The 13,704-nt window shown below is 48.7% G+C and overlaps 1 protein-coding gene across 2 annotated transcripts in view; it reads right to left on the reverse strand.

Annotated features, from left to right (window-relative positions):
• Window positions 1-13,168, reverse strand: part of atrnl1a (attractin-like 1a) — a 325,565-nt gene extending 312,397 nt beyond the window's left edge. For both annotated transcript variants that reach the window (XR_004021095.1, XM_030748010.1), the window contains exon 1: window positions 12,383-13,168. Coding sequence is in view for 1 of the 2 variants with exons in the window: in XM_030748010.1 (XP_030603870.1) it covers window positions 12,383-12,627 (245 nt within the window). In the remaining variant the exon portion in view is untranslated. The remainder of the gene's footprint in view (window positions 1-12,382) is intronic.
• Between the last annotated feature and the right edge of the window lie 536 nt (window positions 13,169-13,704).

Raw genomic sequence — 13,704 nt, forward strand, 5'->3', positions numbered from 1 at the left:
AGTACTGTCATGGCCGGGGAGGAAACGGACGAGGAAGGACTCACATGAAGGACTCCAGAAGCAAACATAACTAAAAAGGGGATTTATTTCAACGGGGAGACACAAATACAAAACCTTGGAAGGGAGGCACAGGGAGACGAAGGGCAGGCACAGGGAACACAGGAACATGCGGGCACAAAACATCAACGACGCGACAGAGAAAAAATGAAAACTGAGGGCTTAAATACACACTGGGTAATCAGGGCAAGAGGAAACAGCAGGGAACAACAGGTGAGGCAAATGAAACTAATTACACAGGGGAAGCAAAGCTAAACACAAAGCACAAGGAAATCACATAGGCAAAATAAAACAGGAAGTGATAAACCAAGGAACACGCAGACAAGTCACAACACTGGGAACATGACAAACATACAGGGAGGACAAACTCAGGAAATAAACTTATTAACACAAAACGCTGGGCCAACGGCCCAGGACATGACAGTACCCCCCCCTCAAAGGCCGGCTCCCGACGGCCAAAACCAGAAACAAAACCAGACAAGGGCGGGAGGCGGGGGACCAGGAAGGAGGGCCCGAAACAAAACAGACAGGGAGCAAACAAAGTCAGGAACAAACCCAAAAACACAAGGAAGCACTGGAGCAAGGGTAGAGCACAGGGGCTAAAAACAATAAGCAAAAGGAACAGAACAAAGAAAAGCAATGGCACAAGCTGAATACAGTCCAAAACCAGAGCAAAAACACGGGGATGAGAAAACAAAAAAAAAAAACAACCGGATGAAACAAAAAGCGACGGCACAAGGCCGGAGAGCTCCAAATGTCCAAAACAGGGGGTCGAAACAAGGAACAGTCCAGGAGCTATGACAAAACAAAAAACAGCAGGGGAAAAAACAGTCCACAGTTCAGGGGAGTCAGTGGGAAATCCAAAAACAAAAAACACACAGTTCAGGAGGCCGCAGAGGCCAAGGGGCCACAAAGCAAAATCCCAACGAGGGAGGCCGACCGCGCTCCCAGCGGCGGCGGCGACGAGGACGAGAAGGAATCACTGGAGGCCGACCGCGCTCCCAGCGGCGGCGGCGACGACGAGGAGGAGTCACTGGAGGCCGACCGCGCTCCCAGCGGCGGCGGCGCCGACGAGGAGGAGTCACTGGAGGCCGACCGCGCTCCCAGCGGCGGCGACGAGGAGGAGTCACTGGAGGCCGACCGCGCTCCCAGCGGCGGCGGCGACGACGAGGAGGAGTCACTGGAGGCCGACCGCGCTCCCAGCGGCGGCGGCGACGACGAGGAGGAGTCACTGGAGGCCGACCGCGCTCCCAGCGGCGGCGGCGACGACGAGGAGGAGTCACTGGAGGCCGACCGCGCTCCCAGCGGCGGCGGCGACGACGAGGAGGAGTCACTGGAGGCCGACCGCGCTCCCAGCGGCGGCGGCGACGACGAGGAGGAGTCACTGGAGGCCGACCGCGCTCCCAGCGGCGGCGGCGACGACGAGGAGGAGTCACTGGAGGCCGACCGCGCTCCCAGCGGCGGCGGCGACGACGAGGGGTCACTGGAGGCCGACCGCGCTCCCAGCGGCGGCGGCGACGAGGAGCAGACACTGGAGGCCGACCGCGGGGCATGCGGCGGCGGAGAAGGGCGACCCCGGGCTCTGGTGGGGAACCCTCGGGTGACGTGGAGCGCTCGGACTGAGCAGAGACCCCCACCGGCGCGGACTGAGCGGGACCCCCTGGCTCGGAGCGCTCGGACTGAGCGGAGACCCCCATCGGCTCGGACTGAGCGGGACCCTCGTGCGCGGAGCGCTCGGACTGAGCGGAGACCCCCATCGGCTCGGACTGAGCGGGACCCTCTGGCGCGGAGCGCTCGGACTGAGCGGAGACCCCCATCGGCTCGGACTGAGCGGGACCCTCTGGCGCGGAGCGCTCGGACTGAGCGGAGACCCCCATCGGCTCGGACTGAGCGGGACCCTCTGGCGCGGAGCGCTCGGACTGAGCGGAGACCCCCATCGGCTCGGACTGAGCGGGACCCTCTGGCGCGGAGCGCTCGGACTGAGCGGAGACCCCCATCGGCTCGGACTGAGCGGGACCCCCTGGCTCGGACTGAGCGGAGACCCCCATCGGCTCGGACTGAGCGGAGACCCCCATCGGCTTGGAGTGAGCTGAGCCCATGGGCTGAACGGGGCCTACATAGTGAGGCACCGGATGCGTAGGCTGGGACCGCGGAACAGGGCACACTGCTGCTTTATTGAGCAGCAGGGGCTGCTCGAGGGATAGCCGAGGTGCAGGGGGCTGCGTGGAAGCAGGCCGGGAGACGACTGGCTGCGTGGAAGCAGGCCGGGAGACGACTGGCTGCGTGGAAGCAGGCCGGGAGACGACTGGCTGCGTGGAAGCAGGCCGGGAGACGACTGGCTGCGTGGAAGCAGGCCGGGAGACGACTGGCTGCGTGGAAGCAGGCCGGGAGACGACTGGCTGCGTGGAAGCAGGCCGGGAGACGACTGGCTGCGTGGAAGCAGGCCGGGAGACGACTGGCTGCGTGGAAGCAGGCCGGGAGCCAGAGAGAGCGGGCTGTGAGCTAGGGAGATCTGGCTGCGTGGAAACAGACCGCGAGCGAGAGAGATCTGGCTGCGTGGAAACAGACCGAGAGCTAGGGAGATCTGGCTGCGTGGAAACAGACCGAGAGCTAGGGAGATCTGGCTGCGTGGAAACAGACCGAGAGCTAGGGAGATCTGGCTGCGTGGAAACAGACCGAGAGCTAGGGAGATCTGGCTGCGTGGAAACAGACCGAGAGCTAGGGAGATCTGGCTGCGTGGAAACAGACCGAGAGCTAGGGAGATCTGGCTGCGTGGAGACAGACCGAGAGCTAGGGAGATCTGGCTGCGTGGAGACAGACCGAGAGCTAGGGAGATCTGGCTGCGTGGAGACAGACCGAGAGCTAGGGAGATCTGGCTGCGTGGAGACAGACCGAGAGCTCGCTGACACTGGGGCCTGAGAGGGAGCTGACACTACTGGAGCTACAGAAGGAGCAGGAGCTGAGGGAACTGGGACCAAAACCGAAGGAACTAAGACAGGGGCTGAGGGAACTGACTGAGAGGGCACTGAAACAGCTGACACTGGGGACCGAGGAAGAGTTACTGGAGCTGACTGAAGGCGAGGGAGAGCGACTGGAGCTAGAGCTGACTGAGACCCTGCTGCTGCAGCTAACACAGAAAACCGATGCGAAGGCTTGGACCTGGTTGCCCCCACCCGCGGAACAGGAACGGGTGCAGAGGTCAGCCCGTCCGTGGCTGCCCCCACCCGCGGAACAGGAACGGGTGCAGAGGTCAGCCCGTCCGTGGCTGCCCCCACCCGCGGAACAGGAACGGGTGCAGAGGTCAGCCCGTCCGTGGCTGCCCCCACCCGCGGAACAGGTACGGGTGCAGGGGGAGCTGGATCCAAGGGAGCGGGAGCAGGGTGAGCAGAGGGAGCTGGAGCTAACTGAGGGGTCTGAGACTGCGACTGAGGAGGAGCTGGAGCTACAGCTGACTGGGAACACTGCGACTGAGGAGGAGCTGGAGCTACAGCTGACTGGGAACACTGCGACTGAGGAGGAGCTGGAGCTACAGCTGACTGGGAACACTGCGACTGAGGAGGAGCTGGAGCTACAGCTGACTGGGAACACTGCGACTGAGGAGGAGCTGGAGCTACAGCTGACTGGGAACACTGCGACTGAGGAGGAGCTGGAGCTACAGCTGACTGGGAACACTGCGACTGAGGAGGAGCTGGAGCTACAGCTGACTGGGAACACTGCGACTGAGGAGGAGCTGACACTGGAGGAACTGACACTGGAGGAACTGACAGAGTGCTAGGGTGAACAGACATTAGGGAAACCGACTGAAGGCTAGAGGGGCCTGAGTACGTCAAAACTGGCCGCGTGGAAGCAGCCTGAGGCACAGCTGACTGGGGAGACTGAGACACAGCTGACACCGGGCACTGAGAATGCGCTGACACTGGGGACTGAGAATGAGCTGACACTGGGGACTGCTGTAGGTGAAGGGTGGAGGTTAAGAAATCCTGCACTAACCCATGCAGAGAGCCAAATAACCAAGGGTAATCATCGACTAGCCCTTGCAGCTGGGCCGTGAGCTGTTGCTGTTCCTGCTCACATGGGTCAGCCAGAAGGTCCATAACCAGTGAATCCACCCAACGGATAATGGTCTGCTTTGCCACCTCAGGGAGGGGAAAGGCAGGGGGGTGACGGGAATAATTGTCCGCAGGCATAGTAGCGTTGAAGCCAGTGTTACTCACGGAAACGGAGGATTGGGTGTGAAGTGGTGAAGCGGTCCGCGGCGTTATACCGCTCGGGTCTCGGGGTGCCTTCCGCCGTTGCTGCCGGGAACTCCCTCTCCTCCGCGGCTGCCGAGGAAGGGAGGGATCAGCGAAAGGGGAGGCAGGTGAGTGACGATGACGGGGACTGTTCAAAGACGCCGGGCCCCCCAGCGCTAGACGAGTGCCGTCGAAAAAATTGGAGCCGGAGGGGGTTTTGTAATGGTCGCGTCGTTCTGTCATGGCCGGGGAGGAAACGGACGAGGAAGGACTCACATGAAGGACTCCAGAAGCAAACATAACTAAAAAGGGGATTTATTTCAACGGGGAGACACAAATACAAAAACCTTGGAAGGGAGGCACGGGGAGACGAAGGGCAGGCACAGGGAACACAGGAACATGCGGGCACAAAACATCAACGACGCGACAGAGAAAAAATGAAAACTGAGGGCTTAAATACACACTGGGTAATCAGGGCAAGAGGAAACAGCAGGGAACAACAGGTGAGGCAAATGAAACTAATTACACAGGGGAAGCAAAGCTAAACACAAAGCACAAGGAAATCACATAGGCAAAATAAAACAGGAAGTGATAAACCAAGGAACACGCAGACAAGTCACAACACTGGGAACATGACAAACATACAGGGAGGACAAACTCAGGAAATAAACTTATTAACACAAAACGCTGGGCCAACGGCCCAGGACATGACAAGTACAATATTGTATTATCATCTAACAGAGTGCTGTTTGATTCTGGAGTCAAGTATACTGTATTTAGTTATGCTGTATTTATCACACCCAACCCTGATAAACTGAGTTCCCTCCATCTGGCTCTATGGTAACAACCACGTTTTATTTTCTTCTCTATCAATTAGTACCATCAGCATCTTTTTTCCAGACCCCCTGCCACATCTCTGTTGGGAGATGATGGTTCAAAATGTTTAATCAGTCTGCATTCACTTCACTGTCGGCTTTCACTTAACATGCAAGAAGCAAAGCAAGATTAATGCGGTGGTTTATTCAAAAACCTTGGGCAAAAAGATTTACTTTGATGTGTTAGTTTGCTGTTGAAGCGGCCTGATGTCACCATTACGCAGGTGTTTCACCACCACCTCCTTCCAACCATGAGGCTAATCAAGGATAAACAGGTAACCTATTTAGTTTGCAGAAATCCTTCTATTGAGGGTATTTTTTCCTTGCCACTTGGTCCTTTGCTGTTTATGATTTACTCCTGCTGATTGTGCACTAGCCTTAAAGAGACTCTTCAATTCGGTGTTTGAACAATGTTTACAAAAAAGTAGCTGAGAGGAGCTGTGAAAGATGAATGTGCTTGATTTGGACATCATATACTTGGTTTTCATCAGTGAAATTTGAGTTGTTTTCAAAAGTACAGCATATTCAAATACAGTGTTTTTTTTGTTTGTTTTTTTTTAATGAATCCAGTGCTACATTTATGAACTGTACCAAATTATGCAGGAGCTGTCTGAGGTAGCTGGATGGATGGATGGATGGATGGATGGATGTACTAATAACACCCAGATTCCCCTCATTCCTGTACTTTGGTGGACGTTATGGAAATATTGAGGTTTGGTGCTGTACCGCCTTTCCCATCGGTGCAGGGCATGTACTGGACTGAGTGTGAGTACATCTTTACTGTCCTGTCCAGTCTTAGTGACCATCAGCAGATCGCAGTCAAATAAATGAATGCGTTCACCAAATGGCTGAACAGACGTCTGGTAGTTACAGGCCCAACACAGGACTAAAATAAGAGTTCAGTTTACTTTAGCAGGAGGACACAAGCACAACTTGTGAAGGGTAAGTACTTTCAGCTGCTGCTTTATTTCCCAAAGGGTTGCTACTGGGGACTGAACTGTTGGCACAGATTTTATGCCAAATGGCCTGCTTGAGCCAACCCTCCCATTTACCCAGGCTTGGAACAGGCAGTAGGAGTGCCCTAGCTTGTGACCCACAGAGGCTGGGTCTGTCTCACAGACCGGGCATCGTTTCCATGTAAGTCAGATGTGTAAACCACCACATCATAGAGCCACTACTTGTAAAAATGGATGTTAAACACAAGTTTCCTCCACCTTGGAGAGCAGCGGAGGGCAGAATGGGGACATTCTGCTCTGCAGCCTCTTTGAGCTCATTGTAGTGGCACCAGCTCTTCAGCTGCTGTGGGTTCTGCTTTGAGCCATTCTCCAGTTTGCGACACATCTCCAGAGCAGAACAAGAAAGAGTCTGACCAAGAGCAGCAGAATGTCACTGAGAACCACAACAAGAGCGACCTGATCAGAATTACTACAGGATGAGGACGGGAGCTACCTTGTTGACAGTGACTGAACTTTCAAAATAAAAGTTAGGGGATTGTTCATTAGTCGGGCTTTTTAAGTGTTGTCTTGGGCAGATGTTGACCTTTAAGACGATGGGTTCTTTCAATGTGACAGAAAGTTCTCATGTAAATAAACTGCTACAAAACCAAAGACAAAAGAAAACACAGTGTGGATTCTATAATGCAGCAAAACAATGTTAACCATAGTGTCATGGTTAAAAGACTTATTTATACAGTACCATTTAATTAAAAGAAACTGAATTTTAAAGTTGAGAGTTTTGATTGACCTGTCCAAATGTGTTTTGTGTCATGTGTGTGTATATGTGCTGTAGTTTGTATTAAAAGAAAAACAAAGAGAGAGCAGGACAGGAAAAAAAAAACAGGAGAGAGAAAATATCTTTGGAAAACAGAGTGATACTATGGACCAATAAAACCGAACAGAGCACCAATGCCTTAAATCAATAGACAAGCAGAGTTGTCTCCCTATTTCTCCTTTATTGGATCTGTCTATGTGGATATGAGACAGTGCATTGTGTGTGTGTGTGTGTGTGTGTGTGTGTCCTGATCATCCAAGTGCAATCCAATGGCCAGTAAAGCTTTAGTATGGAGCATTTTCAAGACAGAGCAGAGGTATTGAAGCACAGATCACTTTCTCTCTCTGCTCTGCTGCTCTCCAGTCTGTCCTCACTATAGATGCAGCTGATGTAGCCAGAAGTACAGTGAATCCCTTTAGATAATACAACTATTTGGACAGTAGTGTTTCTGTAATACAGGTTGTTGACAATGAAGCTCTGCTTGCTCACAATCTCCAGAAATAACCTTGAGTGTTTGTCTGCTGACTTATTGGGCGATTTAGAAATGCAGAGCTTAATGCAAAGGCACATTTTCATTTTACACACAAAATTAGAAATCCATTTCTTTAATGCCATCTTTTCATATGTCAACCATACCGTGTACAACCTCCAGAGCTGAAAAATTAAGCTAATGCTGAAATACTGAAAACTGCAGTTCCTGAAGTGGCCACTTGAGGCAGGTTCAAAATCCACATAAACTCCCACGTAAAATAAGACCAGCAAACTACAGAAATAAACATGTTTACAACCTGATATAAAAAAAAAAAAGTTTTGTTTTTCTCTAGATATTTTCCATACAGTGAAGTTTCAAATAATTTTATATGTGCCAAATGTTTAACTGACCTTTAAGTGCTCAGTTACAGTTTTTTCTACTCTAGGCTCTGTATGATGTCAGAGAGAGGGAATACTCCAGCTCACCTGCTATTCAAACTTTGTTTACAGGGGGCAACCAATCAGAAGAAAGGTGGTTAAAAGAGAGAGGGAACGGAGCAAAAACATTTTGTTTCATACAGTGGATGAACTGAGGTAAAAGCATGGATAAGTATTCATTTTGAACTGTGCATGAGTGACATGTCTTATTTACTGCTGGACAGCAGAACAAGTTTTTGTTTTTTCCCCCTCATGTCACTTCCCACGTAAACTATATTGCCAAAAGTATTCACTCACCCATCCAAATCATTAAATTCAGGTGTTCCAATCACTTTCATGACCACAGGTGTATAAAATCAAGCACCTTGGCATGCAGACTGCTTCTACAAACATCTGTGAAAAAATGGGTCGCTCTCAGAAGCTCATCAAACTTCACTGTGGTACCATCATAGGATGCCACCTGTGCAACAAGTCCAGTCGTGAAATTTCCTCATTACTAAATATTCCACAGTCCGCTGTTAGTGGCATTATAACAAAGCGGAGCCACAAAGTGGTAGGCCACGTAAAAATCACAGACCGAGATCAGCAGATGCTGAGGCACATAGTGCACAGAGGTCGCCAACTTTCTGCAGAGTCAATCACTACAGACCTCCAAACATCATGTGACCTTCACATTAGCTCAAGAACAGTGTGCAGAGAGCTTCATGAATGGGTTTCCATGGCGGAGCAGCTGCATCCAAGCCTTACATCACCAAGTGCATTGCAAAGTTTTGGATGCAGTGGTGTAAAGCACGATGCCACTGGACTCTAGAGCAGTGGAGACGTGATCTCTGGAGTGACGAATCACTTCTCCATCTGGCAATCCAATGGACTTTGTTTGGCAGGAGAACAGTACCTGACTGACAGCATTGTGCCAAGTGTAAAGTTTGGTGAAGGGGGGGGTTAGGGTGTGGGGGTGTTTTTCAGGAGTTGACATGTTCTGTTCCAACATTACTGCACACCAGTGTGAGTAAAGACACGGATGAGCGTTTGGTGTGGAAGAACTTGACTGGCCTGCACAGAGTCCTGACCACAACCTGATAGAACACCTTTTGGAAGCGGAGACTGTGAGCCAGGCCTTCAACATCAGTGCCTGACCTCACAAATGCAGACGAATGGTCAAAAAGTCTGATAAATACGCTCCTAAACCTCGTGGAATGCCTTCCTAGAAGAGTTGAAGCTGTTATAGCTGCAAAAGGTGGTCCGACATCAATATTAATTAATGCCATCGCGTGCTGTTAAGACATTTAAAAGTCCTAGGTTCAATTCCCAGAGCCTTGCCCTGCTTTTTTTTGCCACATATATTATTCATACTGAACAATATCTATCACTCCTATATTGTGTAATATCTTATTTTCTGTATTTTTAATACATTTTATTTTCTGTATATTTTTAGATTATATTAGATTATTATATTTTTATTTAAGAAAGTTTGACTTTCTATTGCATGGCACTGAACAGGAGTGGCCCTCCAATCTCATTGCACATCCTGTATAATAACAATAAAGGCATTCTATTCTATTCTAGTCTATTCTATTCCTAAGAGAAAAAAATTAAAGGCCCAATCAAGTCATTTTCATTTGTTTGTAGGTTTTTTTTTCATATTTTTCATGAGTTAGTGTCTCTTTGTGGTTATATATTTCTCCCTGTGGTCATGTTGATTCTTTGGTCATTTAGGATCTTGTGTTTTGGGTGTTTTTTTCAGCAAGTCTCTATTCGTGTTTGGTTTTTGTTGTGAGCCTTTGTCATTTGGTGGTCATTTTATCTTTCTCTGTAGTCATTAAAGTATCTCTTTGTGGTCATTTTGAGTCCCTTTGTGGTTATTTCTTATTGCTTGTGTCTCTTTACAGTCGTGTTATCTTTCTTTATGGTCATGTAAGTCTCACTGTAGTCATTTGAGTCCCGTTTTAGTGGCCCTTTGTAGCAAACTGACAACTCAAACAGGAAAATGTAAACTTTCCAAACAGATGCAGTCTGCTGCAGGGACCTTCGGATTCCTAGACCTCTGCTTGGTGACCCCTCATAGTAATCCTTCAGTTGTATAGTTGTAAAGTGGTAATGTAAGGGTTAAACATACTGTAGATTAATACTGCAACACTGTCATGAATGATTAAGTTACAGCATTTTTATTATTTTATTATTTGCACGAGCAATCGCCTCATTAGGCAATTTGACCGCACAGCTGTTCTACCTCTTTGATAGAACAGTCCCATCCTTCAGCATTGCTCGTATATAAGAAGCACTCGGTGTTAGCAAATGTTATCAGGCAGCTCCTAAGAAGAAACGCTTATCCCTGCGGTTCTGTGTTGTCCACTGGTCTCGCTACATTCATATTGACTAAAGAATCGATACAGTCCTTTAGAGAGAAAATACCAAACTGGTGTCCTGCCATTTCTTCATCCATACTCAGGCACAGCAAGCTGCAGGTGACTGTGACAAGGTATCCTTGTTCGCTCTGGAGGATATGAGGGGTGAATAATGCCAAAAAGCATTACTGACAGAGGGAAAGGGGATCTAACCATTTAAACTGCTCTCAGGTGGAGAGAGGTCAATATCTGTTCCAAGTCCCTTTTCCAACATCTAAAGCCGTTTTTCTCTCAAAGATCAAAGTCAAACATGAAACACCTGCATTACAACTTTTCTTTAATTTGAGATTTGACGAAGCTGCCTGTTTATCAGGTACACACACTCCCCAGGAAGGCTTATCACAATAACTTTTGGTAGCTGGAAGCAGATATTTCAGGCCTAACCTGACCTACACATGACATTCAGTGACTACACTGATTCTTGTCTGCTTTTTTTTTTCCCAACAGCAACATTTTAACATTTTCTCACTTTTATCATTATGCATATGTGATGTGGAGCTTCCTTAGTGCCATAAAGAGTCAATAATCCAGTCAAAACAGCAGTGGGTGGAGTGATTATTAGTGAGTACAGCATGCGTTGGAAAAAACTTCTATTAATAAACACAGATGTAGTAAAGAAAATTAGCATAAGATCAAAAGATAAGAAAATACAGTTGCAGCCTACTACTACTACTTTAAAGTATTAAAACATATCTGCTATGAAATACATTGGTACTGATTATGTTTCTACACCTAAACTTCTTAGAAGGGATGCTTTTTTTTTTTTTTTTTTAAACCTATTCTGGTGGTGGGGCTGGAGTTACTTCAACCTCTGTGAATCTGCACCTTTGCACCTGTTAGGGTCTCCCAAGGAAACCTGGCCCCGTTGGCGCCAGACTAAAAACAATTCAGAACACCAGAAGGGATCAAGTCAGCCCACCTGGGACAGGTGTACCAGGGCTCCCCCTTGGTGCCAGGCCGAGGTGAGTGACTCACAGAATGACTGAATATATATATTTCGCTGCAGTCCTTTCTAGGGCGCACACCAGCAGTGTATTGTGTAGTTGTGATCACCTCCTTGTGATGTTTTTTTTTTCTCCTGTCTGCCTGTTGCTCAACAGGTGACAGCGGTTTGTACTAATAAATGCTTCTACAAAAAGAAGTGCCTATTCTTTCTTTTTTCTTTCTATTTTTTGACTGAAGGGTTTTTTGTGTGTCCTTGCGAATCTTTTAACAGAAATTTTTAATTGGAGCAGAATACGGTGCAGCCTCCCACACCCTCTGTAGAAGTTAACCAGAACTTGACACCTTAAGTCACCTTTGTTTAGGTTTCCTTAAGAAGTAAGAAGGTTTCTTTCCTTCCCGGGGTGGAGCTGAGTGATGACCATGCCGGGTTCTCTGTGATATGCGTAGATTCTAAAACTGCTCGCTTACTCCACCTCACCTCCATACAGGGTATTTCATTTTTGAACACACCTTTTCATTTACAAATGCTACTTCATACTCACTTATATTTCAGCTTTGTTTTTTTTTCAGAAAACATCGCAGGCAAGACATCAGCTGTGTAATGGCTGAATCACTTACTAGATGGCAGCTGAAGGAGACTCAGGCGCGCAACTCTACAGCAGAGACCGGTCTGGTGTCTGGGCTTTAAAATTTCATGTCCTCCTATTTAGAAATGTGTTTACACACATGCAGCGAACCAAACAAACCTATGCAGTACACTACACCTCACAACACATGCATATATAACCATGACCTAGTCAGGTTACATGTAGCATTCCTGCACTGAGATTTTTTTTTTATTACACCAAGACAATAAAAACTCAGCTCTACTCATTTTTAAATAAATTATGATTATGATACGTGCCCGTCTTTGTTTTGCTGTGGCATTAATTTACCCTGATATACTCTGACAATAGAGCCAGCTATCAGCCACGGTGCTCGGCTTTAAACGCAGGTGAATATTTTTCACTTAATCCCCGAGCAGTGAGATAAGTTAACTAATGGACATGAGAACCATCGCACACCTTAGAGGCTGCTTCAGAAGCCTAAAGTCAGTTTGGGGCTTTGCTCAGTGATACAGGAATCATTACAACAGGTACGATTTGAACACATTAAGGCACGTGGCAGATAACATTTGCAGATAACTTACTTGAATCTTCCCTGACAGTGCTGGCACTGATCCCCGACCCAGCCGTGGTCACACACGCAGGTGCCGTTGATGCACTTCCCTGAAAAACAGCTTTTTTCACAAGACTTGGACACCGACGATGCTTCCGCGCGGAGCACGAGATGAAGCATCGTCAATACTCCCAGGTATATTTTCAACACTTCCCGGGACCTGCTCCTCGAAGACTTGGTCCAGGTGAGTAGATGTGTCCCGCTAACGTGGCCCATAATGGACGCAGGACGGACGCGTTTTTGTTTGTTTTTTTTGTTTTTTCGGAGGCTGCAAGCTGAGAAACGACCTGTCACGTTACGCTGTGAGGTGATCTGTTGTCATCAGCTAAGGTGTCAGTTGGCTCAAGCAGCTTACCTGTGACGCCTGTGGGGGAAAGGCGCAGGAAAACAACCGTTACGCGCTGTCAGAACATGCCGAGCGGCGGGGAAGAAGCTGCGGGACGGGACAAAAGAGATGAAACTTTGATGGAAGGTGTTCAGCTGTTTAAAAAACCCGTAAATGCATTTCCTCTAAGATCCATCCGCTCTGACTAACGGAAACATTAAAAAGCCCTCTTGCGCGCGTCCATAAGAGTCTTCCAGATAACTTCCAGTGTGCAGTTTCCGATATATACGCGCGATCGCGACCGGGTGATGCTCCCCAAGCGTTGAAAAACTGTAATCCAGGAGATAAAATAAAACCCCGGAGCTCTGATGATCGTGCGCTCCTCTCCTGCTGGATGTGTTCCCAGACAAAGACGCGCCCTCCCCTCTGCCCGGGTTCGTTATCAGAGGATGCGACAGCCGCAGCTCCCCCCCCACCCCACCCCCGGAACGTCGCTTCTTCTGTTTCTTTCTGTTGTCTGCTGCTCTCGCTCTTCGGTCCGCACAGCTGGTTTCTGACAGGGGGGAAACTCCGGCACAAAGCCCCGAGCATGAGCAGTACGGCCACGCGGTTAAAGGGGCAGTTCCCTTTAAACGGCATGCAGCAGAGACAAAGCCGGTGACATTCGTCTGCAGCGCGGTCTGTCTCACTGCGTTCTCTCACCGGCATCTCACACCTGAAGCGCATGTTCAAGAAGAACAATGAAAGAAGGAAGAATGAAATGTTACAGAAAGAACAAATATTCCCCCTGAAACTAGGCTTAGATAAATAGATAGACTCTTATTGTATTTCCAGGGAGACAATAAGCGAATATGATGCACCATAATGTAATTAATCTGTTAAAAAAAGGTTTGAAATTGGGTAAAGGGGTACCTGTTCATTTATTTGAATTATTTTTTCTTTCATACAATTGGAAATCACATTTTTAG

This window comes from Archocentrus centrarchus, chromosome 15 (assembly GCF_007364275.1).
Source record: "Archocentrus centrarchus isolate MPI-CPG fArcCen1 chromosome 15, fArcCen1, whole genome shotgun sequence".
Lineage (NCBI taxonomy): Eukaryota > Metazoa > Chordata > Actinopteri > Cichliformes > Cichlidae > Archocentrus > Archocentrus centrarchus.